This window comes from Mustela erminea, chromosome 12 (assembly GCF_009829155.1).
Source record: "Mustela erminea isolate mMusErm1 chromosome 12, mMusErm1.Pri, whole genome shotgun sequence".
Classification (NCBI taxonomy): Eukaryota; Metazoa; Chordata; class Mammalia; order Carnivora; family Mustelidae; genus Mustela; species Mustela erminea.
Genome location: NC_045625.1, coordinates 75,828,857 through 75,856,089, shown reverse-complemented (window position 1 = coordinate 75,856,089; position 27,233 = coordinate 75,828,857). Strand labels below are relative to the sequence as shown.

At 34.1% G+C, this 27,233-nt stretch overlaps 1 protein-coding gene across 6 annotated transcripts in view; it reads left to right on the top strand.

Moving 5' to 3' along the window:
* The window catches only part of VPS13A (vacuolar protein sorting 13 homolog A), a 231,275-nt gene that overhangs the window by 191,178 nt on the left and 12,864 nt on the right, over nt 1-27,233 (top strand). For 3 of the 6 annotated variants that reach the window (XM_032306307.1, XM_032306303.1, XM_032306304.1), the window contains exons 60-68: nt 5,971-6,084; nt 7,827-7,972; nt 9,198-9,279; nt 10,118-10,231; nt 11,353-11,428; nt 11,518-11,681; nt 12,225-12,270; nt 12,374-12,497; nt 15,167-15,281. In XM_032306307.1, the coding sequence (XP_032162198.1) occupies nt 5,971-6,084; nt 7,827-7,972; nt 9,198-9,279; nt 10,118-10,231; nt 11,353-11,428; nt 11,518-11,681; nt 12,225-12,270; nt 12,374-12,497; nt 15,167-15,281 (981 nt within the window). Of the gene's footprint in view, nt 1-5,970; nt 6,085-7,826; nt 7,973-9,197; nt 9,280-10,117; nt 10,232-11,352; nt 11,429-11,517; nt 11,682-12,224; nt 12,271-12,373; nt 12,498-15,166; nt 15,282-15,478; nt 18,914-27,233 lie in introns of those variants that run through there. The other 3 variants (XM_032306305.1, XM_032306306.1, XR_004277231.1) reach the window with 3 other exon arrangements.

The window sequence follows — 27,233 nt, the reverse complement described above, 5'->3', positions numbered from 1 at the left end:
TGTGATTGATAGAAATACCTTAAAGTCATAGTGATAGGGTAGATCAGATACAATCTTTTTCTGCTGTCTTCATAAAAAGAATTCTGAAGGTAATACAGATTACATGGATAAGGACAAGGGCAAATAATACTTTTTTTTCTTTTAAATGTATTGAAATTCAGTTCACACGTTATACATTTTAATCATTCATGGTGGACAGAGCCGTGTTTTTTAATGTATTTACAGAATTGTACAAGGATCATTACTATCTCATTCCAGAACATTTTCACCAGCTGAAGAAGGAAACCATGCCAGTCCCATCAATCACTGATACTTTGTCTGTAGGATTTCTTGTTCTAGATATTTGATATAAATGGAATCATATAGTTTTTTTTAATGCATCACCATCAATACCTGTTACTATCTATCCTTTGGATTCTAGCCATCATAGTGAGTGTGAAGTAGTATATCATTGTGATTTTGTGATTTACATGTACCTGATGATGAATGATGTTGAGCATCTTTTATGTGTTGATGGACCATTTACATATTTTCTATAGAGAAATGTCTGTTCAGATCCTTTGTTAAATAGGTTGTCTCCTTTTTATTGAATTGTGAAAGTTATTTATCTATTCTAAATACAAGTCCCGTATTAGATATATGATTTGCAAATATTTTCTCTCATTCTTATTTTTTCCCTCGCATTCTGTGTGTTGTGCTTTACTTTCCTGATGTCTTTTGAAGCACAAAAGTTTAATGAAATCCAAATTCTTTTTTGTTGTTGTTCATGTTTTTGGTGTCATTTTTAAGAGTCTTTTGTCAGATCTAAGGTTGTGAAGGTTATGAATTTAGCCCTGTGTTTTAAGAGTTTTTTATAATCAGGTCTTTCATCCATTTTGAGTTGATTTTTGTATATAGTGGGCGTTAAGGGTCCAACATCAGTCTTTTGCTTTTGGCTATCGAGTTGTCCCAGTACCATTTATTGTATTTACTGAAAGAGTATTCCTTCCTCATTAATGGTCTTGGTACCCTTGTCAAAAATCAGTTGACCATAAATATATAGTTTTATTCCATTAATCTGTAAGTCCATCTTTTTTACCAATACTGTACTGTGCTGATTATTGTTGTATTGTAGTAAGTTTTGAAATTGAGAAGTATGAATCCTCCTCCTTTGTTCTTGTTCAAAATGTTTTTACAATTCCATATGAATTTTAGAATCAGCTTCAGAGCTTCTTTGAAGAAGTCATCTGGGGTCTTGACAGAGATTACATTGAATCTGCATACCAGTTTTGGAGTTCCAACAACTTAACATTATTAAGTTTTTTGATCCTTAAACATTGAATGTTGTGCTCTTATGTAGATCTTTATTTTCTTTCAACATTTGTATAATTTTCAAAGTGTAAGTTTGGCTCTTTTGTTAAATTTATTATTGAGTATTCTTTTTTATAGTCTGCACAGAATTGTTTTTTAATCTCATTTTTTGTTCATTGCAAGTATATAGAAATATAATTGATTTTTTATACTGATCTTATATTTTGCAACCTTATGAACTCATTTATTATCTCTAATAGTTGTTTTATACATTCTGTAGGATTTTCTGTATATAAGATCGTGCCATCTGAGAATAGTTTTGCTTCTTCCTTTCTGATTTAATCTGCATGGCTTTTGTTTCTTCTTGCCTAATTGCCCTGCTAGAACCTCTAGTTACAATAGTACAACATTGAATACAAGTGCAAGAGCAGACATTCTTGCCTTGTTGCTGATATAAAGAAAAAGCTCTTACCATTAATTATGATTTCAACAGTAGTTTTTTGGTAGATAACCTACATTAGGTAGAGTTCTCTAATAGTTCCAGTTTGCTAAGTGTTACCATGAAAGTGTGTCGAATTTTGTCAAATGCTTTTTCTCTATCTCTTGGGATGGTGATACGGTTTTTGTTCTGTTGATTTTATTAAATTGAATGTTAAAGCAACCCACTTAGTCCTGTGTATAATATTTCCGTATTTTGCTGGATTAGGGTCAGTAGTAATTTTTTGAGGCTCCTTGTGTTCACATTCATGTGATACTGGTCTGTTATTATAGGGCGAACACTGTATTTCTTATACATAAATAGTCAGTTGCTCTTTAAATTAGTTATGAGAAAGAAATGTTTATATATTTATACTATTTACATCATTGTATTTTCCAGTTCAATCTTTTTTTTCCCCTTTTTTTCATTTGGATTCTAATTACCATTTGAGGTCACTTGCTTTTAGCCTGAGGAACTTTCATAAGTATTTCTTGTAAGGCACACCTACTAGCCATCAAGTCTCCTAGGGGTTTTTTTGTTTGTTTGTTTGTTTTGGTCTGGAAAAGTCTTCATATTCTTTCGTTTTGAAAGGTAGTCATACTGGATATAGGATTCTTGGTTGGCAGGTTTTTTCCTTTTGAGTACTTTGAATATTTTACCCACTGTCTTCTTGCCTCCTTTCTGCTAAGAAGTCAACTGTTAATTTTTTTTTTTTTTTTAAGATTTATTTGAGAGCACAGGTGTGGGAGGTGTGGGGAGAGAGAGAAACTCAATCAGACTCTGCACTGAGTGCCGAGCCTGACATGGGGCTCTGTCTCAAAACCCCGAGACTACAACCTGAGCCAAAACCAACAGTGGGACACTTAACCGACTGTGCCCCCTCAGGCACCCCAACTATTAGTCTTATCAGGGTCATCTTATATGTAGTAAGTTGTTTTTCTCTTCTTGTTTCTAAGATTTTCTCCTTGTCTTTGACTTTCATCAATTTTACTGTTACATATCTTTTGTGAACCTCTTTCCATTTTTGCACTAGGAGTTCATTTAGCTTCCTGGTTATGTTGCTTATTGTTTTTCATTGAATATAGAAAGCATTCGGCTATTATTTCTTATATTTCTTCTTATTATTTCTTATTATTTATTACATATTTTTTCTACTTTTACTCTCTTTTCCCCTGATCTACCCATATTGTATATGTTAGCATGCTTAATGATGTACCACATTTCTCTGAGAGTGTTGATTTTTGTTCATTATTTTTCCTCTGTTCTTCAGACTGCATAATCTTTAACACTTTGTCTTCAAAGTCATGATAAAACAATGCATTTAATTTAGCATATAATGAAGTGTTTCTATTTCTCCTATCAGCTCAAATACACTGTTAGGTCCTTCTAGTGAATCTTCCATTTCTATTGCAGTTTTCAATTCCAGAATTTTTAATAGGTTTTTTAAATATATAATTTTTCTCCCTCTGTATTTGATGTAGTATTCAAGTTGATAAGACATGGTCATCGTAATTTCTTTCACTTTCTAAATACGGTTTTCTTTAATGCAGGGCTCAATCCCAGAACCCTGGGATCATGACCTGAGCCGAAGGCAGACACTTAACCATCTGAGCCACCCAGGCGCCCCAGGTTTTCTTTAGTTCTTTGAACATATTTACAGTGGCTACTTGGAAGTATTTTTCTTTTAATCCAGTCTCGTCACTTCTCACATGCAGTTTCTTTTGCCTAGTTTTTTCCCAATGTATGGGTCATACATTCCTGTCTTTGCACATATCATAATTTTTGGTTGGGAACTTAGACATTTTAGATGATACACTATAAAAACTGGCTACCGATCCCTCTGTCCCCAAAGCTTATTGTTATTAGCTTATTTGTTCATTCTGTGACTGGTTAGATTTTTTTTATTGAAGTCTACCCTTCCTACACCCCTTACTTTTCCTGCAATGTTAAGCTTTTGGTGTTGATCCTCAGAGAGGTGAAGATCTTGGGATACCACCCTTACCCTGGAGTAATTGGTTTTGGGGCTGGGTCCTCTTCTCTTTTCACAACACATCTAGCTATTGAAGTCTACTAATTGCTGGTTGATTGCATTTTTTTCCACAGTACCTTAGGCCATACATTGTTCTACAGACTAATCTAATCAGACTTGGGCTCTTTTTTTTTTTTTTTCCTTTGAGGAACTCATCTGGAGATCAGTGTTTGATATTTGTTTTGACCCCAGGAGGACACCTTAAACTGTCTCTTTCCCCATTTCACTCATGAAAACTAAGAGGCCTGCAGTTTAGCCTGCATCTTCATTCAGTCAGTGATTTTCCTTCCAGTTATCTTTCCCTGTGACATTTACTGTTTCCTAATGCTCAGGTGTGAACTTCTTCAAAAACTATGTTGCAGTTGAAGGCTTTGGGGAAAGATTTGGGGTTTCTTTGGAAAAAGATTAGGAGTTATTTTAAAATTTTGTTTTCCCCCAAGTAAAAATATCTGACCAGAGCTTCAGAGCTAGGAATGGAACAGGAGTGATCCGAACCCAGTATTCTCAGTGGTATTACACCAAATTAGAGCCTTTGTTCCATGAGTAGAGGCTGGGCAGCGGGACAGAAGCTCTCCCATCCCCATAATGTAGCATTAGCAGCTGGTAACTGGGGGTAGGATGAGAAATGCTGACATCTTATGCCTCCCAGGAAGAAAGTATTCCAGCTGTCCACTGGGCAGACAGGGAGCTTTATGTTCTTGAGTGAACAGTCTAGAGTGGAGTCATGGCTTGTTGAACTAGGAGGGGGATCTGAGAGAATGGTACTTGTTCAAATACTGCAGATTCACTTTTCTTACAAATTTTTGTAGATTTTCTTAAAAAGATATTTTATTTGCTTATACCATTAGGTTAATTCATAGAGGCCTTAGATATTTAGGTTTTTTATATTTAATTTTTAAATATTTATTTATTTTAGAGAGAGAAAGTATGCATGGGCATATGGGGAGGGAGAGAATCTGAAGCTGACTCCCCACTGAGTGTGGACCCTGATGCAGGGCTTGATCCCGTGACCCCCCCGATCATAAACTGGGCCATAATCAAGAGTCAGATGCTTAACCGACATAGGCACCCAGGCACCCCAAATGTTTGTTTGTTTGTTTCACCAGTTTCACTGGGGAACTTGTCTAAAGAGCCCTTCACACTGTCATCTGAGAAGTCAGTTTCCAGACACTGTACTTTTAACAAGGCTGTCATTTTGATACTGTTGATGATAGGTCAAAATGTGAATGTTGGGGCCATTTCTCAACACATAGAAGTACTTAAATTTGTGTTTAAAAGAGAATTAATGTTGATTATCAAGAATGAAAGCCATATTCGTCACTTAATGCAACATCATTTTCAGTGACTTCCCCTTTTTGATTATAGCATGGGCCTCTGTAGGTGTCAGTGAAGTATTTACTAAAAAGCCACAAAAGAACTATGATTATATATATATATATATTTTTAAGTTTATTTGACAGACAGATCACAGGTAGGCAGAGAGGCAGGCAGAGAGAGAGGAGGAAGCAGGCTCCCTGCTAAGCAGAGAGCCTGATGCGGGGCTCAGTCCCAGGACCCTGGGATCATGACCCAAGCCGAAAGCAGAGGCCTTAACCCACTGAGCCACCCAGGCGCCCCTGTGATTATATTTAAAGAAAGAAATATTCCTAAGAAAGTGTTGATGCACTGGATTATAGTAGCTTTTGGGGATAACTCTATAGTCCCAAGAAGAAAAGCTTAGTGTTTTGTAATGGATTAGATGGAAACAAAATATGCTTATCAATTTGTGTTTTAGGGACAGAGCTTTACTAACAGGTGTTAGGTTCCCTTCTTTTTTTTTTTTTTTTTTTTAAAAGATTATTTATTTATTTATTTGACAGAGAGAGAGATCACAAGTAGGCAGAGAGGCAGGCAGAGAGAGGAGAGGAGGAAGCAGGCTCCCTGCTGAGCAAAGAGCCCGATGCGAGACTCAATCCCAGGACCCTGAGATCATGACCTGAGCCGAAGGCAGCGGCTTAACCCACTGAGCTACCCAGGTGCCCGTTAGGTTCCCTTCTTGTACAATAAATTTCTAATCATAACCAGTGCTGAATATGGATGTTATGGAGGTCTGTTCTGCAGTATCTGAGCTATTGACTTAAATGCCTCAAACAGATGGATCCTTTAAGTTTTTAATGCTTTTTTCCCCCTATAGGTTGAACTTTTTCATAAAGATATAGAAGCTTTCCAAGAAGAATATAAAACAGCTTCATTAGCAGATTCATCACAAGTCAGTCTCTATGAATACTTCCATATATCTCCTATCAAGGTAGGGGAAATAGTCATTTTTATTATCCTTTATAATCTAGGTAATAGCAACTTGACTTGCTTTATTTGGGATATAAATTATATATCCCAATTATATATATATAATTACATATATATATAAATTATTTTCTCTAACAGTATATAAATTCTTTAAATAAAGTAACAGGAATAGTCCTCTGAAATTTTTATTTATACTTATAACAGTTTTTCACTATATGGAAATAATATTGGAGCCACCTACAACATGTGTTTATATGTTCATATCTTTTTTTTCAATTTTATTTTTTCAGTGTTCCACGATTCATTGTTTATGTACTACACCCAGTGCTCCATGCAATACGTGCCCTCCTTAATACCCACCACCAGGCCCTCCCCCACCCCCCAACTTCAAAACCCTCAGTTTATTTCTCAGAGTCCTTAGTCTCTCATGGTTCATCTCCCCGTCCGATTTCCACCAACTCACTTTTCCTCTCCATCTGCCAATGTCCTCCATGTTATTCCTTATGCTCCACAAATAAGTGAAACCATATGATAATTGACTCTCTCTGCTTGACTTATTTCACTCAGCATAATCTCCTCGAGTCCCGTCCATGTTGATACAAAAGTTGGATAGTCATCCTTTCTGATGGAGGCATAATACTCCATTGTATATATGGACCATATCTTCTTTATCCATTTGTCTGTGGAAGGGCATCTTGGTTCTTTCCACAGTTTGGCAACTGTGGCCCTTGCTGCTATGAACATTGGGGTCTTGACCTAACATTTTTGTTACCTTAGTTTTCTGTTAACCTGTTTAATTTTGTGTATGATATGTTTGTGTGTGTGTGTATTGGTATAACTAACATATAACATGGATTAGCTTCAGGTGTATAAGGTAATGATTTGATATTTGTATACTCTGTTAATGATCATTGCAATAAATTCGTTCCCATCCATCATGATACAGTGTTAAAAAAGTTTTTTTTTTCTTGTAATGAGGTCTTTTAAGATTTATTTACTCTCTTAGCAACTTTCAAATAATGCACTATAATATTACTAACAATAGTCTCTGAGTTGTAAATTAATTTGTGGAGTAACCTTGATTTAAGAACTGAACACTGAATGGAACTAAATATAAGTTCTTAATACAGAGTTTCTGAATTACTTACATAACACTTGAAGAAAATTATAGAAAATTATTGTGTGTGTGTGTGTATATATATATACACAAAATATATATTGTTATAAATAATTATATATAAATGCATATCATACTTACATAACACTTAAAATATTGTATAGAAAATTATAGATATATACACAATATATATAGTATATAAATAATTACATAAATGCATACAATACAAAAGTGTGAAAGTTCGTTTAACTGATTTCAACCTGGTAACTTAATTCTAATACTTGAAACACTGAGTTATTTTCATCAACTTCAACTTCTGGATTATTATTATTATTTAAAAATATATAAAAATTATTATTTTCATAGCTTTACCAAAAGATTTGGATTGAACCTAAGTACCATATTAGCTTACGTTACTGAATTTAAAATTTTAAAAGAGCTGTATTCAATTTTAAACTCCTTTAACTTTTCACTTAATAATTTTGGCATATCTAAAATTGTGAAACTGAAATTTATCAAACTCTGAAATCTTATGGTGTAGTAAAGTTAAAATAAGATTAAATTTTAAAAGTTAAAATTGTCATTTTGCAGATAGTGCTTAAATATTTGTCTCTTTATCTCTTTAGTTGCATTTAAGTGTTTCACTGAGGTCGGGCAGAGAAGAAGCTAAAGATTCAGAACAACAGGAAGGACTCGTGGCCGTTCGCTCTTTAAATCTTCTGCTGAAGAGTATTGGTGCCACCCTTACAGATGTACAAGATGTAGTTTTTAAGTATGTTTAATATTCAAATCTATAAACTGACAAAAAGTCCATTTTACATTTACCTAAAAACTTTATAAGTGAAAAAGTGTACAAAGGACATTGGAAATCATAGAAAAATATGGGTTTTGCTGTTAAATGGAATATGATTTAAGTAACATTTAACCTGCTAAGCCTTAACTAGAGGGAACAGAATAATTATTAAATAATTTCCTTAAGAAAGAGGGACAGAGGCCATACAAGTTTGTGCAACATGTAAGGCCTTTCTGGGCTACAGAAGGATTCCTGAGAAGCTGTGAGTCCCCGAAGGTGTGGCACTTATACCATGTGGCTTCAGGGCTCTTAGGGTCAAGATTCTCAGAGTATATCCGACTAGAGCAAAATGAAAGCCGTGATAGGGGAAATGAAGAGATTCGTTTAAATGTTATAGCCGAGAATATACATTTTAATGTGAGTCGTAATGGAAGCTATTAGAGTACCTGACCAAATAAACTCAAAAAAGTCTTGAGTGGAGACTTCAGATGAGAATGACCTTTTCAGGTAGCACCCAGCAATGTTATTAAGAACCTTGGTAAGAATCAGTGAATCCAGTAGGATGTAGCTCTAATCTAGATAAAGTTAGATACCAGTCAAATTAAAGAACATAGGTTTGAAGACATTGGGAATAGGATGAGATTTCTCATCTGGCTTCTGTCTATCAGCTAACAGAGAGCTTCCCAAGTAGTGGATCTGCATGTGCTGTGAATAGGTTAGCAGTCAACCGACCTTGGTTCCTCAGCCGTCCGCTGATTAGACAGGATCTGCAGCAACTGAAGCCTGGCCATTCTTGCGCAGAATGGCCAAAATCTTTAAAAAAAAAAAAAAGATAAAAATAAAACCTCTCCATTCACCTCACCTTGCCAGACATTTCTGTGTGGGCCATGACAAGGCAGAGTTGGAAAATACAGTTCATGTCCATGAGTGGGATCTAGAGGGTCTCTGAATCCTCTGAAGGATGTGAAAACATGTTATATTAGTGGCTCTTCTGAGGAGAAGACCCATAGCTTTCATGAGATTCTTTGAGGGTTCTTTGACCAGAATGTGCTTATGTAAAAGAGCAGGCTTTCTGATTGGCATGCAAAATGTACGAAAAGGAAAGAATAGGAAACAATTTGTTGATATTAAAAATATTCTCTTCCCTTGTCTCCCTCTTCCCCTTCTACACACACCCTCACACATATTTGTATGTGTTTTCCAGGCTTGCATTTTTTGAGCTGAACTATCAGTTCCATACAGCATCTGAACTACAGTCTGAAGTAATAAGACACTATTCAAAACAGGTTTGTCTGAGATATTTTATGAAGGGACAGATAGAGACAGTGCAGCTGGGTCTGTACACGTATAATGTAGATTTGGCAAGGAAGTAAATAGCCATTTTCAAAATCTTAAAACTTTTTTTCCCTCAGTATTGAAAAAAAAATTGAGCCATGCCACCATTTCATTTTTTTGCCTTTCTCTTTTTGAGCCACTGACAGAAATATTTTTTGTATAAGTGTGAACTTAAATATCTTTAAATAAAATATTAACTAATTCACCAAACGTACTCTGAAAAAATAGTTTCAAGGGAAGCTGTTAGCAACTAACTGAATACAGGCAGTTTTTAATGTAGTTGTGTTGTTGAGTCAGTTAGTGTGTTATTTTAGTGGATTTTTTTTTTTCCACCTTTAGAAAGACTCCTGTATCTTAGGATTTAACTTAGATAGCATCTGAGACAGCTATTCTGTAGTGGACAGACATTAAGCCTGATTCAAGATGTCTGGGTTTGGATTCCAGTTTTCTTATTTACCTACTACATGATCCTGGGCATCATTTGACTTCTGTGTTTCTCCAGCCTATAAAATGATGGTGGTAACAGCAATTGTCACACATAGTTGTAAAAGTGAAAGCATTTTGAGTATTCTAAAGCTTTATGTAAATATGTCATACTATCTGTAATACTCTAACACCAAATCACTTTTTAAAAAAACAAAACTAGTGATAAATAGGGTGATATGATATAGGTGTTGAAATTGGTGATAAGGGTGTTAACCTTAAAGAAAAGAAACTGGATGTGTGTACTGAACATCAAAATTTTTTTCCAGTTGACTGAATTGATTTATATTTGTATTTCATTTTTAGGCCATTAAGCAAATGTATGTACTCATTCTTGGACTTGAAGTTTTGGGAAATCCCTTTGGCTTGATTAGAGAATTTTCTGAAGGTGTGGAAGCATTTTTTTATGAACCGTACCAGGTAATAAAATAGTTATTCTTGCATTGTATCACTAATACTTATGAAAAAATAATGCATCCCAAACTGTTAACTTGAAGTGTAGGTGTAAATAGATTTTGGGAGACATAACAGAAGACCATGCTTTTGCAGCAAAGAATTGTAAGAGGTTTTGAGAAATTTGGAGGGAAATTTGACCCTTTCCCTCAAAATCTAAACTTAAGATTTTTACTTAGATATACTTTACTTAAGATATACTAAATTTTCAGTATTCTGTTGGAATATTAAAGGTAGATAAACATTTTCCGCAGTAGAGTAAGATCATCATGGACAGCCTTGCTTAGCACAGTTGTGTGGGACATTGTAAACAACTATAGGTAGACACCGTGCAAAACCATCTTAATCACCACTTCCTCATGGATAAAAATACATGTTTATAAAAAAATAAAAAAAAAACACATCTTAATCAGTGACAAAATAGTGATTGTTTTTTGTTTTTTTGGGTTTTTTTAAAAGATTTTATTTATTTATTTGACAGATATCACAGGTAGGCAGAGAGGCAGGCAGAGAGAGGGAGGAGCAGGCTTCCCACTGAGCAGGGAGCCTGATGTGGGGCTTGATCCCAGGACCCTGGGATCATGACCTGAGCCGAAGGCAGAGGCTTAAGCCACTGAGCCACCCAGGCGCCACCAAAATAGTGATTTTGTCCCTTAACATTTTCTTTTAAAACATTCAAAATTCACCTACTTTAACTTCTAAATGTAGAGGGTAATGAAAAAGTAAAACTGTTACTTACATTGTACAGTATATTTGAAACATCAGTATTAAGTATTAAATTGCAGTTACTTCTTTTACAAAAATTGTCAAGAGTAGTTTGTGCTTATGTTTTCCTCCTGGAATTTACAGTTCCGAGCAAACATGTTTTGTACACATTGGTGAACAGTCCTGTTCCTGAGTTTGGATCACTTGTTCCTTGTAATTTCAACGTCAAGAAGTATCTCTTAGAATTTTGTTAATGTGAAGTTTTTGCTGCTTTCACTTCCTCTAGGATACTTTTATTCTTGTCCCTATTGCTTCTTAACTTATATCAATAAGTTCACTTTAAAAGAAAATGTAACCTTTGTTGTTATTATTTGACCCTTTAGGGAGCCATCCAGGGTCCCGAAGAGTTTGTGGAGGGGATGGCACTAGGACTGAAGGCATTAGTTGGTGGAGCTGTTGGTAAGAAAGAGGACACCGACCAGCTGTGATTAGTGCAAGAAAGTAATTTTACCTCCGCTTTTACTAAAAATAATGATTATTTCTGCTAGGTGGATTAGCTGGTGCTGCCTCCAAAATCACCAATGCTATGGCTAAAGGGGTGGCAGCTATGACCATGGATGAAGACTACCAGCAGAAGAGGAGAGAAGCCATGAATAGGCAGCCAGCCGGTCTTAGAGAAGGCATCACTCGTGGAGGAAAAGGCTTAGTTTCTGTAAGAAATTTCCCAGGGTGGTGAACTGGTCAGGGATTATCTTCTTCTTCTTCTTCTTTTTAAAGATTTTATTTATTTATTTGATAGAGTGAGAGAGAGCATGAGCAGCGGGGAGGGGCAGAGGAAGAGGGACAAGCATACTCCCCTCTCAGCAAGGGAGCTCGACTCCCGGCTGGATCCCAGGACCTGGGCTGAAGGCAGACACTTAACTGACTGAGCCACCCAAGCGCTCCTCAGGGAATATCTTTTAAAGCTACATTTGGCGAATAAGAAAATAGGTACTTAACTTGCACTCCTTCAAGCATTATTTAGATATTGGAGGAGCAGTGAGTTGTGACCTATATAAAATACATCAGTAACCTCTAAAAGCATTGTTTAACTAGGATACTTAGGTAATGCATTTCTAGATGTATTTCTGTTCCGGTGCTTTCTAGATTCTTACAGTATCTAGAAAGCAGAACCCTCTATGTTTTTTTGTAAGCCAGAGTTGGTTCTTTAAAGAATCATGTTGAAAGTATTACAAATTTTCCTTTTCCTCCCTAGGGTTTTGTAAGTGGCATAACAGGAATTGTTACAAAACCTATCAAAGGCAAGTACATTCCTTTGGGCCATATAGATTACCAGGTCTTTCAGAAATTGATTCTGTTTTCATTCTTGATCCATTATCTAAAGCTTTGTTTCTTTCTTTCTAGGAGCTCAAAAAGAAGGAGCAGCTGGTTTCTTTAAAGGTGTTGGGAAGGGTTTAGTTGGAGCAGTGGCAAGGCCAACTGGAGGCATCATAGACATGGCCAGCAGTACATTTCAGGGAATAAAAAGGTAGGTTTTCTCTGGTGGAAGATATGAGTAAAATGCTTAAACTGTGAGAAATAAAATAAATGGGCTGTTTGGCTCAAGGCCCTTCGTTTTGAACTGTATAATATGGCAAGTTATGTATTATCTTCCTAATTCCCATTTAAGTTTCCTTTGCATCATTTCTGCATTACAGAGTTCTTTTTTGGTCCTTCATTCCCAGCAGCCTTGCAGGAAGGGCTTGGCAAGTTAAGCAAGCTTTTACTTACTTATTATAAGTACATTAGAATAATGTGATGCCATATATATGATATACAGGCATTATATATGTGTAACTCTATCTACATATATATATATACATACATATACACACACACACCCATGAGTTATAAAAATTACTGAATTACCCATGAGTTATATAAAATTCACTGAATTTTATCAAATTGAAGTGAAGCCATTTGGATTTGACCTTTACTTCTGGTAAGTTTTTTGATTACTAATTCAGTCTCTTTATTTAATAGAAGTCTTAATCAGATTGTTTGTTTCTTCATTCAGTTGAAGTCCTCTTTCTTTTTTTCTTTGTCATTTTTGTTGACTCTGAGAACCAATTTTTGATTTCATTGATCCCTCCATTGTTCTTCTCTTTATCTCTGTTCTAATTTTCTTTTCTGCGCCAGTTTTTCTTATGTCCTTCCTTCTGCTAACTTCGGGTAGTTTGCTTTTCTTCCTTCGGTTTTGCAAGGTGTAAATTTAGATTATTGATTTGGAATCTTTCTTCTTTTTAAGTGTTAGGCATTCACAGCAATAAATCACTCTCTGAGCGCTGTCGTTGCCTTCTCCCATAAGTTTTGGTACATTGTGTTTGTTTTCATTTGTCTCAAAGTAGTTACTTTCCTTGGTTATTTTTCTTGGACCTTCTGCCATTCAGTTCCCACAAATTTGTGATTGCCCAAATTTCCTTCTCTTACAAATTTCCAGTTTTATTCTGTGTGACCATAAAACAAACCTTATAGGTTTCAGCATTTTTATATTTATTAAGACATGCCTTAGGGCCTAATACATGGTCTGTTCTGGAAAGTGTTCTGTGTCCACTTGAGAAAAATACATAGTTTCCTCTTGTTGAATTAAATGTTCTCTGTATAGAGGTCTATTAGGTCTAGTTGGATTATAGTGTTATTCAAGTCTTCTGTTTCCTTGCTGATCTTCTGTTTAGCAGTCATGATTAAAAGTAGGATATAGAAATAACTGTTATTACTGATTTTTTTGCTCTTTTCAGTTCTGCCAGTTTTTGCTTCATGTATTTGGGAGCTCTCTTGTTAAGTACATATGTGTTCATAATTTTTATATCTTCTTGATATATTAACTTTTCTTGTAAAATGTCCTCCTTTGTATTTAATGAGAATATCTTATTTAAAGTTTAATTTTCTTCTGAACTTGGTATGGCTTTTCCAGCCCTCTTTTGGTTATTGTTTACATATTATATCCTTTTGCATCCTTTCATTTTCAACTTACTTTCATCTTTGACTCTAAAGTCGGTCTTTTTGGGATAGCATATACTTGGATCATACCTTTTTATCTGTTCTGCCAATTTCTGTTTTTTAATTGGAGAACTTACCCATAAGTATGTGTTATACATATGGATACGTTATGTGGTAAGCTCTTAATTAATGTTGGTTGAATCTGTGAATATTTTTTGAATGAATGAACAAATAGACCATTCTCATGTAGGTCCATACAGTCAAAAATGTTAAATTATTATAGTACCAAATCTAGCAATGCATGTATATTTTTCAAACAGTAACTGTCAAGTCCAACTGGGACTATGAGGAATGTTAGAGTATTTGAACATTAGAAAACTATACATGTAATGTGATTTATAACAATAACAGATTGAAGGAGATTAACTGTATGATGACAGCAGTGACCAGAAAGGAATTTCATATTTCAAATTCATTGCCCATTCAAGATTTTTAAAAAACAATAACAATAACAAAGAACTATAAGCAGACTAAGAGTAGAAATGATAGTCCTTGTTTTGACAAAAGATACCTTAAAAAATTTTTTTTGTTAATATTGGTTCTTCATGGAGAAATCTTAGAAGCTATCCCTTTACGGTGTCTGGGTGGCTCAGTTGTTAAGCATCTGCCTTTGGCTCAGGTCATGATACCAGGGTCCTGGGATCGAGCCCTACAGGTTCCCTTCTGGCGGGAGGCCTGCTTCTTCCTCTCCCCCTGCTTGTGTTCCCTCTCTCGCTGTCTCTGTCAAATAAATAAATAAAAAAGAAGTAGAAGAATCTTTCCCTTTAGAGTTAGAAATGAGGCAAGGTCAGCTACAATCACCTCTTATATTTAGTATTATATTGGTGTACTTAGCATTGAACTGGAAGAGCTAGACAGTATAATAGAAAAATAAAAGAAATGAAGTCTTAAATCAGAAAAAAAAGAAGAAAAGCAACATTCATTTGCTGATTGTAATTATTGTCTACAAAGAAAATTCAAGACAGTCTAAACAAACTTCTTTACAAGTTGACATTTTTTTAGAAATCTTACATTAGTGGCATAAAGACAAATTTTAAAATAGAGAAGTGGTGTAATAGTCTTATCCAAAAGAAGATTCTTTTTAGTAGTTGCATTTTAAAGTGTACTAAAGAGTTCTTGAATAATTTTTGTAGTCAAGTTATATTTTTTTTCCTGCAGAGCTACAGAGACTTCTGATGAAGTGGAGAGCCTGCGGCCCCCACGATTCTTTAATGAGGATGGAGTCATCAGACCTTACAGGTTGAGGGATGGGACTGGAAACCAGATGTTACAGGTGGGTGAAGAAACATTTTACACATTACGAGTAATTTAGTCAGGTTTGCTGTATTAAAAGTAGTTATATACTATTTTAAATATATGTTAGATTATTTCGGCTTTTATGTGTTTTGCTTAATTCTGTTTATAAGTTTCTAATACTTAGGTTTTAATGTACATTTATTTACTATAAGATTTTTTTTTTCTTTTTTACAGGCATCAAAAAGTTTGATATGAAAACAATTAATGCATGACTTTACAAGTGAAAGCCAACCGTAGATTTTAGTCTTAAAATTTTCAAACTACGTACAGCTGTTTCAGTATTTTGAATACAAAGAAAAGCTTTTGTATTGGTAAATTTTTGTATAGGATTTTAGTGAATCTGATCTTTTTATAGGATGTTCTTAGTTCTGTACTGGATTTGCTAAATTTGTTGAAAACCATCATGCCTTATGTACCCTCATAGTTGGTGGTACTTACTTAACCAATTAAACCATTTCTGTTTAGGGTACTTCCCTTTGCATATCAGGCCACTAGTAGCTTTTACACAGTTCTCATGTCCATTTGGACATGGATAAGGAAAAAAACCCATACCACTGCTGTTGGTGAAATTCTTGGGTTCTTAGACTTTTCTTTTGAAGATATTCAACTAGCCTTAACCCTCTTCTTGCCTTATGCCTGTGTGGTCTGTTTGAAATCTGTGGGATCTGATAAGCAGTTCACATGAAAGCCAACATCTTTTATTAAGGAAAATCAGATTTGAAAAAAAAAGCCATTTGGAGGTAGAATATTTTATTTAAAATAATAGCTATTTTTCTTACTTTGAAAACTGGACTTTTTAAAATTTGGATTATGGTGTAGGTAACGTACCATAATAGATTATACCAATTTAAAGTTATTTCATTTTTGGTTTAGATATGGACTACTAAATTAAATCATTTTTTTGCAAACAGACAAGGAGTCATTATGTTATATAGACTTGAAAATATTTGTAGTAATAATAAACAGTGGGGATATGGTCCTTCCTTTATAACCTTGATATTTTAAATATTGTCATGTTTAAAATGATCATGGTAAATATTTAAAAGTTCAATATTTTACCCACTACATGCAGGATATATAATTTTGCGTAAAATGTACTTCCATCTAATATAGTAAAACATGACCATTGAGTTAGTGTATATTATTTAGTAAAGCGATAGTGTGTTTTTAAATGTTTTTAAAGCATCCAAATAATTGCACATTGGGACAGAAGTGGTGATCTAGTGAGAGGTTGTGCTCTAAAAGGCATTTTGTGCAATCTCTGTGGTGATAGTATATCATTCTTTGGTAGATGGAAATGGTGCAGAAGTCACCCTTGGTTAATACAATTGAAAAATATACTTCTACTCAATTCCAGCTTTCCCTTTTTAGGGAAGGAACCTGTTACTTGTATTAGTAGCTTATGTTAACCTATTACTGACATTTTACTGGGCTGAATAGTTACTAGATCACCTGTTGAAAAATTAAAAATATTTCCTGAGAAACTTTTAATTAATTCAGTAAGAAGTAAGGATGAGTAGTGAGGGGAATAATCCTCATTATTAGGAAATAGATTATGATAAATAAGAAAGCCATGAGATACAAAAATTTCTCTCAGTTGATAATTTGATCTTAGTGACAAGTAAATTTATTTTATACCTACATTAATGGTTTGCTGAAGCTTTAAACTTTGGGATTTAAAAGCCATGATCTTTGGCTCTGTGTTTTTAATGGTACATATTATTTTTAGTAGGCCAGTTTTAGTGTTAACTGCTAAAAGAGCTATTTAAATGATTAAAACCTCACAATCCTTGTAGCCATTTTTACTTGTTTTTTAGCAAGAGCATTAAACACAGTATTAGCTGGAATACCTATATTCACCAGAGGCCTTAGGATGTTGTGGTTAGCATTGTTCTCTTATAGGTGTGAGAAGCAGGTTGTTGGTTGGTTGTAATGGTGCTTTTTAAAACAAAACTGTCATTAGCAAATATTTTACAATACATGAGTGCCAGTACTCTAGAAAAAAAGCAGATGATGTAGAAACAGGATTTAAAGTCTCATCTAGAGAGATTAAATCTAAGTGATTTAACATTGGTGCTTTAGCAAATGTATAATACTTTAAATGTTTCTCCTTTTATTTTCTAATTCTTTTAAAGGAAAAAAAAAGGTACTCTATGTTCAGTAAATTATATGGGCCTATATATAATTAAATACAAAACACACTTTGGTTGTATGCCTTTGTATCTAGAAAGGAGTACCGTATTACAGTGCCTCCAGCTGGGCGATTCAAGTTTGCTACTAGAGAAATAGAATAATAATTCTCATATATTCATGGAATACCTTACTGGTATCATCCAACTATTTTATCCATTGAGTGTACCAGCCAGCGAGGTTTAGTCTTAGGTCTATTAAGTTATGGAATGTTATATCTGTAATTACTGCCCTACTCAGATCTGAACTCTGCCTTAAGGTTATTCTGACTCCTTGAACATTTCATAATTTTACATGTTTTGCAAGCATTTTGCCATGCTTAACTAACCTCTGTGCTTCTTTTTTCCTCTACCATGCTTACAGAAAATTCAGGTCTACAGGGAGTGGATTATGACTCACAGTAGCAGTAGTGATGATGATGATGATGATGATGATTAGTCAGATCTGAAATGTTAAATTCATGTTCTTTGTCATTTTATTTGGAATGTTTCGTTAACATGTTTTGTATGACTGCTACCACAACGCCCGTATGTCCAGTGTTAGGGTATTAAAATACTTTTTCCTTTTAAAATGTTTTTCTACATGTTTACAGAAAGCAAAGGAATTACATATTTAAGCACAGAAAAAAATGTATTCTACATCCAAAGTAGGGCATACTATATATTCTGGCATTTGCTTGTGTATGTTTTGTAGTTTTGCAATGCTGAGTTCATCTTTAAGATTTAAAAGTTAAATATTTTTTTTAATGTTCACTAGTTTTATTTTCAAGTACCTGTTTATTGGCAAAATACCATTTTTAATATTCTCTGTAAATTTTCTGGGCTGTAATAGAATGCCATCGTATAAAAAAGAATATTAATACCCAGTCAGTATTTTATATTTAGCATTTTAAGAGTGTTTTTGTCAAATTTCATTTAATAATAATAAATTGATGTAACTTCAAGCAATATGAATTTGTTGTTCTCTTCCAAAACCACATAGGTTGTACTGCTATTATAAGGAACATTCATGATTTGTTATGGACATTAGTGACATAATTTATAGTCTTACAAAGAAAAAAGTTCTGTTCTTTGGTTCACTTTTTATTTCATTATATATGTATATATACAATGAACAAAGTTGGTTTTATAGTCATTATATTTACTTATTAACCTAAATATCCGTATGCTGTATCCCTCTTATAAAATATTAAAAGTTAATTCAGGACATCAGAAGAATTTTTATAGTAAGCAGAATTATGTATGTTTTTTTCTTGGTTGTATTGGAAAATATTATCAATGTCTCTGAAAGATCTATGAACAGAACTGTTTGTTTTGTGCACTGAAGGGTTTTCTTTAATTTTCAATTTAAATAAAACTATTCTGTCCTGTTTCACGAGGAAGTTAGATATACAAAAAAAAAAAAAAGAAAGAAAGAAAATCCTCTAAAGAGTAAATGCCTATTAGTATAATATGATGGGGTTTTCTGAAATTTTTATTTAGATTCCAGTATAGTTAACATACAGTGTAAAACTGGTTTCATGTAGATGATACAGTGATTCCACACTTCCATACATCACCTGGTGCTCATCACATGTGCATTCCTTAACTCCCCATCACCTGTTTCACCCTTCTCTCCACTCACCTCCCCTCTGGTAATCACCAGTTTGTTCCCAGTGCTTAAGAGTCTGTTTCTTTGTTTGTGTCTCTCCCTCTTTCTCACAGTAATATGATGTTTAATCCCTATGGCTGCTGTGCTTTGGGATCAACAAACATTTACCTTATTTATGTTAATCAGTTTGTGTATATTGAGCTTATATTAATTAGATTATAGTAAATAACTGCCTTCATTGTTCAACTTTTGGCTTAATTGATTCAGCCCATGATTTCTGAGTCTAATTCTTAAGTTTACCAACATTTTACTTCTGTAAATCAGTATTCTCTTTTTCTTAGAAAATGAATGACTTTTAATTTTTTAATATTGAGCTTACAAAAAAGGATGCTAAAAAGTATTAAGACATTTCTTCTGAAATACCTACCTGCCTAACATTCATTTAAATTAAGTAGGAATTAAGGTTGTGTGTACTAGGGACCAAGAAATATGTCAGTGTCAAAGAACGTAATTATTGTTTTCCTCAAAATAGTATTCTTATCTTTTTGGAATAGTGAATGCATGAGAACAGTTACCATTAAAATAGTCATGACTGGTGTTGGAGACTGGTATCTGGTCCCCACTAGTTTCTCTCACCATTGGCCAGATCATACAAAACCTTCTCCTCCTACAAGAAGCTAGAGAGAACACTGCCCATTGTTACGTATTGTTGTATGCCTTAGGAAGGAGAGGTCTGGAAATGTCTTCATTGGCTTTTTACATTTCAGCTAGGCATGGGGCCTTTCTAAAAGGGAAAAATGCTAAACTTCTTGATTCCAAGGCATTTACTGAGTTTCCTGTGGTTGGTCTGTGACACTTAAGACTATGGTATAGTTCTCATTAAGATTCTTAAGAATTTATCTGCAAAAGGTCTGGGCATTTCAGCATTGACTTGCCATTTTAATGCAAAGAAAATTGTAAGTAAGATTGCATTTGTTTAAAATCCCTTGAAAAGTGAAATGATTTAAAACAATACTCTGGTAGCTAGTAAATTGTTATGTGGCTCATGTGGTCCTAAGGATTCATCGATCTTCAGTTTCTAAGCCTTAGAAGTGAAATACGTTCTTTGACAGTATAATTGCCCTTGTTCGTTCTGTTTCTGTTTTCCTACCACAGTGAAAAAATCTTTTCAAGCTTCTTTGACTATTTTTCCAGTTTTAAAAAAATCGTATTTTTTATTCAAGATTTAAGATTACACTATTTATACTAATGTGCTCTTGTTGGAGATAAAGGACATGGACAAATACCTTCTTACTCCATCAAATAAGCAGAAAATGAGTTCAACTGTGGCACTTTCATGAGATGAATAGTTCTTTTGTTTATTAGAGGCTCTGTAATTAATTAGAATTTTAAAATGGGAGTATGATCTAATGAGAAAGTCCAGTGACAAAGCCGCATTTGAAAGGTTGATTATGAGATACCACACCTATCCATATCCTTTATTTATATTCTGCATTTCTACATGGTCACTGCTTATGTATAGAAAAAGGGAAGGAGCATCTTTCTCTCTCCTCTAAGGGAGTAATTACTCATTCTTATTTGCCTTTGTATTTACTTGACTTGAATAACATACTGAAAACTGGCAGGAAGAAAATTCCATAAAAGGCCTGGAATTGTGAACACCTGTCACCATGAATAAACTTACAAGAGCAGCCTATGAATGAAATAAGATGAATTCGATATAGCAAATGTAAATCCAGAGTAATACAGCTGTCAATATTCCTTATGAAACAAGAAGTCAGAATAAATTTCAGTTTGTTTCTGTGCTTAAAATAATCTGGATTTTATAAACTTTGCTTTTTTGAAATGGTTCAAAATACATATCAGTGTTAATCAGTTGATTTTCAAGTCATGTTATTAAAATTTGCAGATGGAGCCATTGTAGATCTATGACTAAGGCATCAACATTCAACATGAAATATATGCTATCATGTTTACACCCCAGGTCATATAAAGAATGACAGCTGCAATAGTAGTTTGTCTGATTTAAGTCCTGTGGTGAAATTTAGCTTCATACTTTGCTGTAGTAATGAGAGGAAGACCAAAAACAACCATCCTAAGTGTTATTGTGTGCTCATACTGTACCTTCAAGCCTTTGGGTTTTGTTTTAGAGATTTCCTTGCAAATGTAGAATTTATTATTTATAATAGTAAAAAATATTAGAGGTTTTGTGGGGTCTAAATAAGATACACGGTTATTCATTTAGATCAAGTAATAATTATGATGGACATATAAAAACGGCAGTCTCTTCTATCCCTGCACCTTAGGGATAAATGGAGATTGATTAAAAATGTTAAGATTGTTGATTTAATCTTTAATTTCAGTGTATGAATGTTTGAATTGATGAAATGCAGTGAGTACACTGAATACAATACAAAACATTACTGAAAGTCCTGAATCAGAGAAGAATAAAACACATGATTTCAAATAGGTATGTGTTAGGGAGGTAATTAGAATAATTTATGATTTTCATACATAAGGGTTTATGGTTGGTTAGTTTTAATGTGGCAGACCATTTTCATGTACATCATTATCTCAATCAGTGTGATGAATTTATCCAGCAACAGTGTACCTCTAAAAAATGAGCCTAAAATTACATGTCTAATAACTTGGTAAAATTGGTTTTTAATATAGCCCTCTTTCTTTTTTTATATATAAATATCCTAAACAGTGGAAATTATAATAAAGATATGTACTAAATTGCAGTATGCCTTTGTTCTGAATCTTAGACATTCATAAATATCTGAGCATTCAAAATAATAGTTATTATTAGCTTTTTTAACAAAAAAACATAATCAGGATTGTCAGAAACTTAGCTAAATATATATATATATATATATATATATAATTCTTAATTGGGTATGCTGTGTTTTTCTACCCTAAGTTATCATTTATCAATAACCTTTTAATCATATACGTCTATAAAGATCTTCTGAATGTGGAGATTAGGATTTCTTTTTTTTTTTTTTTTAAGATTTTATTTATTTATTTGACAGACAGAGATCACAAGTAGGCAGAGAGGCAAGCAGGGGTGAGGTGGGGAGGGAAGCAGGCTCCATCCCAGGACCCTGGGATCATGCCTGGAGCTGAAGGCAGAGGCTTTAACCCACTGAGCCACCCCAGGTGCCCCAGAGCTTGGGATTTTTAAGAATTAAAAAATTTAAAGACCCAAACCTCCATGGAAAGAGCTAAATCCTTTTGTCAATCAGTTAGCTAAAATTGATTCTCGGTCTATAACTGTTGTATTTTATGGGAGATATAAAAATTTTCAAAACTTATTTTTTTTACAATGTTAAATGTTCAGTAAAGTAGGAAACTATAGGAATAAAAATTATCCTGTCTCCCCACCATTTATGTTACAGTTCCTTTTAAAATTTTTATTAACATGATTATAATCCGAATATATAAATTTCTATTGTATATTTTTGTTATTATAAGTTCTTATAAATAGAATTATTAACTTCTAAAGTTTAAAAAAGTGATCTATTCATAGAATAATTCTAGTGTGGGGAAACTGGTCTTTATTTCTGGAATACATACATAAAAGCCAGCAGAATCTTTTCTTAATTTTTATAAGTTTTATAGCTGTAATAGATTTCCTTTCTTGGTTTTTGTTGAACATGTTTCTTTTTAAAGTTTTCACCCCTTAAATCTTTGCCTCTTAGAATGAGTGTGTGTGTGTGTGTGTGTGTGTGTGTGTGTATGAGAGATCATGAGATCTTTGTGTCGTTCACTGTGCATGAATGTTGTCAGTTGGTTATCCCACGAGGGTACCTCTTAAGCATTTCAGATATTTTAAATTTTTATCTGTGTTATCTTTGAATCTCTTACATCTCTTTCCATGATGTTATTATGCTTATGTGAGTTGTAGCAGGGAGGCTGTTTTTGTTTGTTGTATATTTCTTTTCTTTCAGAAATTACAGATGTTTATAATTAGCTTCAAACACTGCCTAAATGGCAGTTGGAAGATAACTGCCTTCGGCTGACGTGGTCTTTCCCTTTACTTCGGGAGGAGAGTTACAACTGATCTGGAAGAAAGGGCTTACCATAGGCAGTCAGATCACCAGAGTAGTTCCGAACACTCTTCCTGGCTTCATCTGAAATTTTGAGTAAGTGGACAAGAACTAGGGGACAAAGGCTTATTGGATTTTACTCTTCATTTTTTAACTCTTCCCTCCAGAAGCAGACTTCTGAATGGGATGAGAAATCTGAAGAGAGCCAAATGCTGTTGTCCAGGAAAGTTTGAGCTCTTAGTGTCCCAAATAAAGCAGATGCTCTGGGCAAGGAGATTACGCATCCAACCTGGATACAGTCTCATACCTCATTTATCAATTTAGCAGAGATCTTTTGGAGAGTTTGGGGGTACATCATTTTCGAAGGCCCATATTTTCCAACGTTTAGTAGTAGGTCCCACTAACTTGATTTTGCACCAGAAGAGCATCTCACTCCACTTAGAACCTCCAGTTTTACATCACAGTACTTTTTGAATAAGGCTTTGAAATTAACATCTTTTTCTGGAGGTGATGGTTCCATTTAGTGGAATTTCCAGTTTTCTCTTTGTCTCAAGTATAAAGTGATTTTTAAAAATTCTCTTTTCTAATCCAGTAACTTGAACGAGACCAATTTCATTTTTAAATCTTTTTCAAAAGTTTGTCATCATTGCATCCCTTAAATTTGTAAATATGTTAGAGAAGGATAAATACTATCAAAACAGAAAATTTAGTACATCCTCAAATGTTACACTCAGGTAGGTTCACCTGGAGTCTTACTCTCTTCTTACCAGAGTATTAATTTAGATGATCTTTCACCTTTATTTTAGCTAACGATGCAAAATCATAACTTGGGATTTCTTATGTATTAGAGCTCTGCCTTGTGTGACTTCCCCTGGTTACTTTGGACAGCACAGAAATTTCCAGCTGAAGTTGAACTTAGTAAAGCTCATTGGAAACTTTTTAAAGTGTCTGCTCTAACAGTAGTGTTGTTAAAAAAAAATGTATTAAGTTATGAAGTCTATTTTTTTTATTGGCAAGATATCCTATGAAAGAAGGGATGTTCTCTTGCCAAATAAAACTATTCCTTTTCATACAGAATTGAATTGGATTCCACTTTCATTCACCTAAAAACAAACTTTAATGTCCTCTATGAAAAGAAGCACTGTGTATACTTTTTCTATCAGTTAAGAGTCTTCAGTTATACATTCAAATGAAATTGATGTCCCAGTTACTTTTGAAGATGACTCTAATGAATTGGATATCAAATTTTCAGTGAAAAATTACCACTGTAAAGAACCCTATAAGAAGCAATGTGGAGAAACATTTGTTAGGCATTTTGTGGCACTTCAAGTCTGAGGTAGTTAAAGTTGGAGATACAATGAAGCACCAGTTTTGCAACATACAAGTACGGGAGTCTACATAGTTCTTGTAAAGTAGAATAAATTGCCAGACTACTTCAAATTCAAAATTGCCAAAAGAGTAAATGTATAATTATATATGTATAAGTGAATTTTTGATCTAGTAGTATAGTTAATGTGAATACAAAGGAAAAATTTAATGCCCTATATTTATTCTCTATACAAGTATTTGTTAAAGTCTCCTTTTGTATTGGACACCCTTCTAGATCTTAAGATTACAGGCCTGAAGAGAGCAGTCAAGATTCTTGCTCCTCTCGTGAAATTATAACTGTGGTGACATTTTCTGATCTGGTGACTAGAGGATAAATCAAGAGCTCTGTTAGAGGCCAACCCTGACATGTCAGAGCTTCACAGTCTCCTTCCTGTTGATTGATTGATTGCTACACACAAGGCTCAGAGGAACTGTAAGAATCAAAGGAGACATAAGATATGCCCAGTCATCCAGAAAGATAAAGATTCCTAGGTATTAAATAACGTTGAAGCATTGACACAGTACAGCTTGTGGGATATCTGAATCCGTATACCAGTGAGCTGTTAAAAATTGCATCTCACCACGTCCGCTGGACGGTATGTAGTTCTGTAGTGATCTGTTCTGACCATGAAAATCTCTGAGCTGCAGCAGTACCCTGTGGCCCAGGGCCTGGATTCCGGAACCAAGTAAACCAGAGTTCAGTTCCAGCTTTTGCCTTGGCCAGCTTTATAATCTATTGTGCTTGTCTGACCTTAGTTTCCAGACTCTAAAATGGAGATAACTGCACGACTTAACAAAATAACAGTAATCTTGGTGGTTTAAAAGAACTAAATTAATTAACTAATTACCTCAGGTGAGGTAATATATATATATATGATTATTAGCACAATCTATAGTAAGGACTTGCTATATTTCATTATTCTATGGATACCAGCTGCTGCTAGTTCTTGGTCACTACTACATAAATTTTATGTTCCTCATTTGTCTCCTTTTTATCAGGATAAAAGCACCTATGAATCTTACCCCTTTTTTAACCCTTTCAACATTAGAATACTTGAAAAACACTACAACCATTTCCATACATTAGTAGGTGAGCAATAGAAACAATAAAAAACCTCAGTAATTTGGACTGCTCTGAGAGCCATACTATATTAGAAGAAATGGTAAAATGTTTAAAAGAAATTATTTTCAAGTATGGATAGCATCATGATGAGTAAATATTGCTCAGTAGAGATTCTGCTGGAAATATGTTGAAGAGACTTATAACTGTCGCTTACATTATTTCCGACCCACCTCTGGCCTTTCTTCTAGAATGTATTAGATAGGTTAATTAATCAGTGTACATAATTACGTCATAAGCATAATTCTGTCTTTTGTCCAGACTTTTAATTGAACCAGTTGATGACAGTAGTTCACATCTCTTAAGGGTAATATTTTATTTGATGTTCTGTCACAGGGTTATACTCTCTTTTCCTGCCCTGTCTGAGCTGTGAGAATAGCATATCCTGTGGTTAACAATCAAAATAGCTCATTTGCTTGGGAGGAGACAAAGGTATGGGGGATTCAGTAAGGGCTAATTCCTCATCAGATTTCATGACAATGAGATTTTATTTTTTTTTTTTTAACAGCAGTTTGCCTCCCAGAATAGGCCAAATATCACTTCATCACTGTTAAATGTGTTTATTCTGTTATATATATATGAAATCATTGAGCTTTGAGGTAATGAATTTCTACTACATCTTATCATGAAGCTTGCTTGAATGCCTTGTTTTTCCTGGGCCATAGCCCTCAAATCTCTCATGTTTAAAGTGGATTAGAAAAGGTTTTATCCCTAACCTTTAAGCAGGTAACTCTAGGAAGGTTATATATTTATTGACTACATCTTTGTCTAAGGATTGTTTGGTTTAAAATTGTCTGTTTCTTAAATAATTGAGAAATGCTGGCATTTACCATTTTAGGATTACCTGCCTAAATTTTATTGTTTTTAAAAATAAGCTTAATTGTTTAATATGTTTATAAACCTTTCCTCTTTCCCCGTTATCTCCTGACTATTCAAATTAGCTGATCTATAAAGCCAGCTATTTGTTGTCCAATAGATTGACTTGCCTGAGAGCATTCTTACTCTTTATTTTTCATCTAGGTGAGTTTCATTTTTCTCTTACACTTCATGTTGCTAGCTTGAAAGAAAAAAAAACTCTTACCTCCATGAAATTCTAGTCTTCCAAGAGTCAGATACTGATCAGATTTTTTTTCCCCCTGAACTGTGTGTTCTTACCCTGTATCCAGTTTCCTTAAATATATTTCCCATGAATATTAGCACTTTATATTGTTTGGGACTTAAAGCCTTCCATGTTCATGATTTATTCCTAATATCTGTGTTACCATATTTTGCTTTGATCTTTCAGAATTATTTTTGTTGTAGAAATTTGCTGCTTCAGAACATTTAGATGATTTGCAAGTGTTAGCAATGTTCTCTGCATTACTGTAGTTTCCAGCCTGTTTTTCTAAGTGTTGGGACTGATCTGATAGGAAATGTGACTGTTAGTAGAGGGTAACCCTGACTCCACTGTCTTACAAGTTCTTACCTCTTGTGTTTCAGAGTTTGCGGTCACTTCTGTTTGGATTTATTTGTACCTAATAAACTAAGACCTATATATTCATCTTTTCTAATGCAAAAGGAACCCTTTTACCAATAACCATGCATTTTGATTGTTGTCTACAAGTTCTGC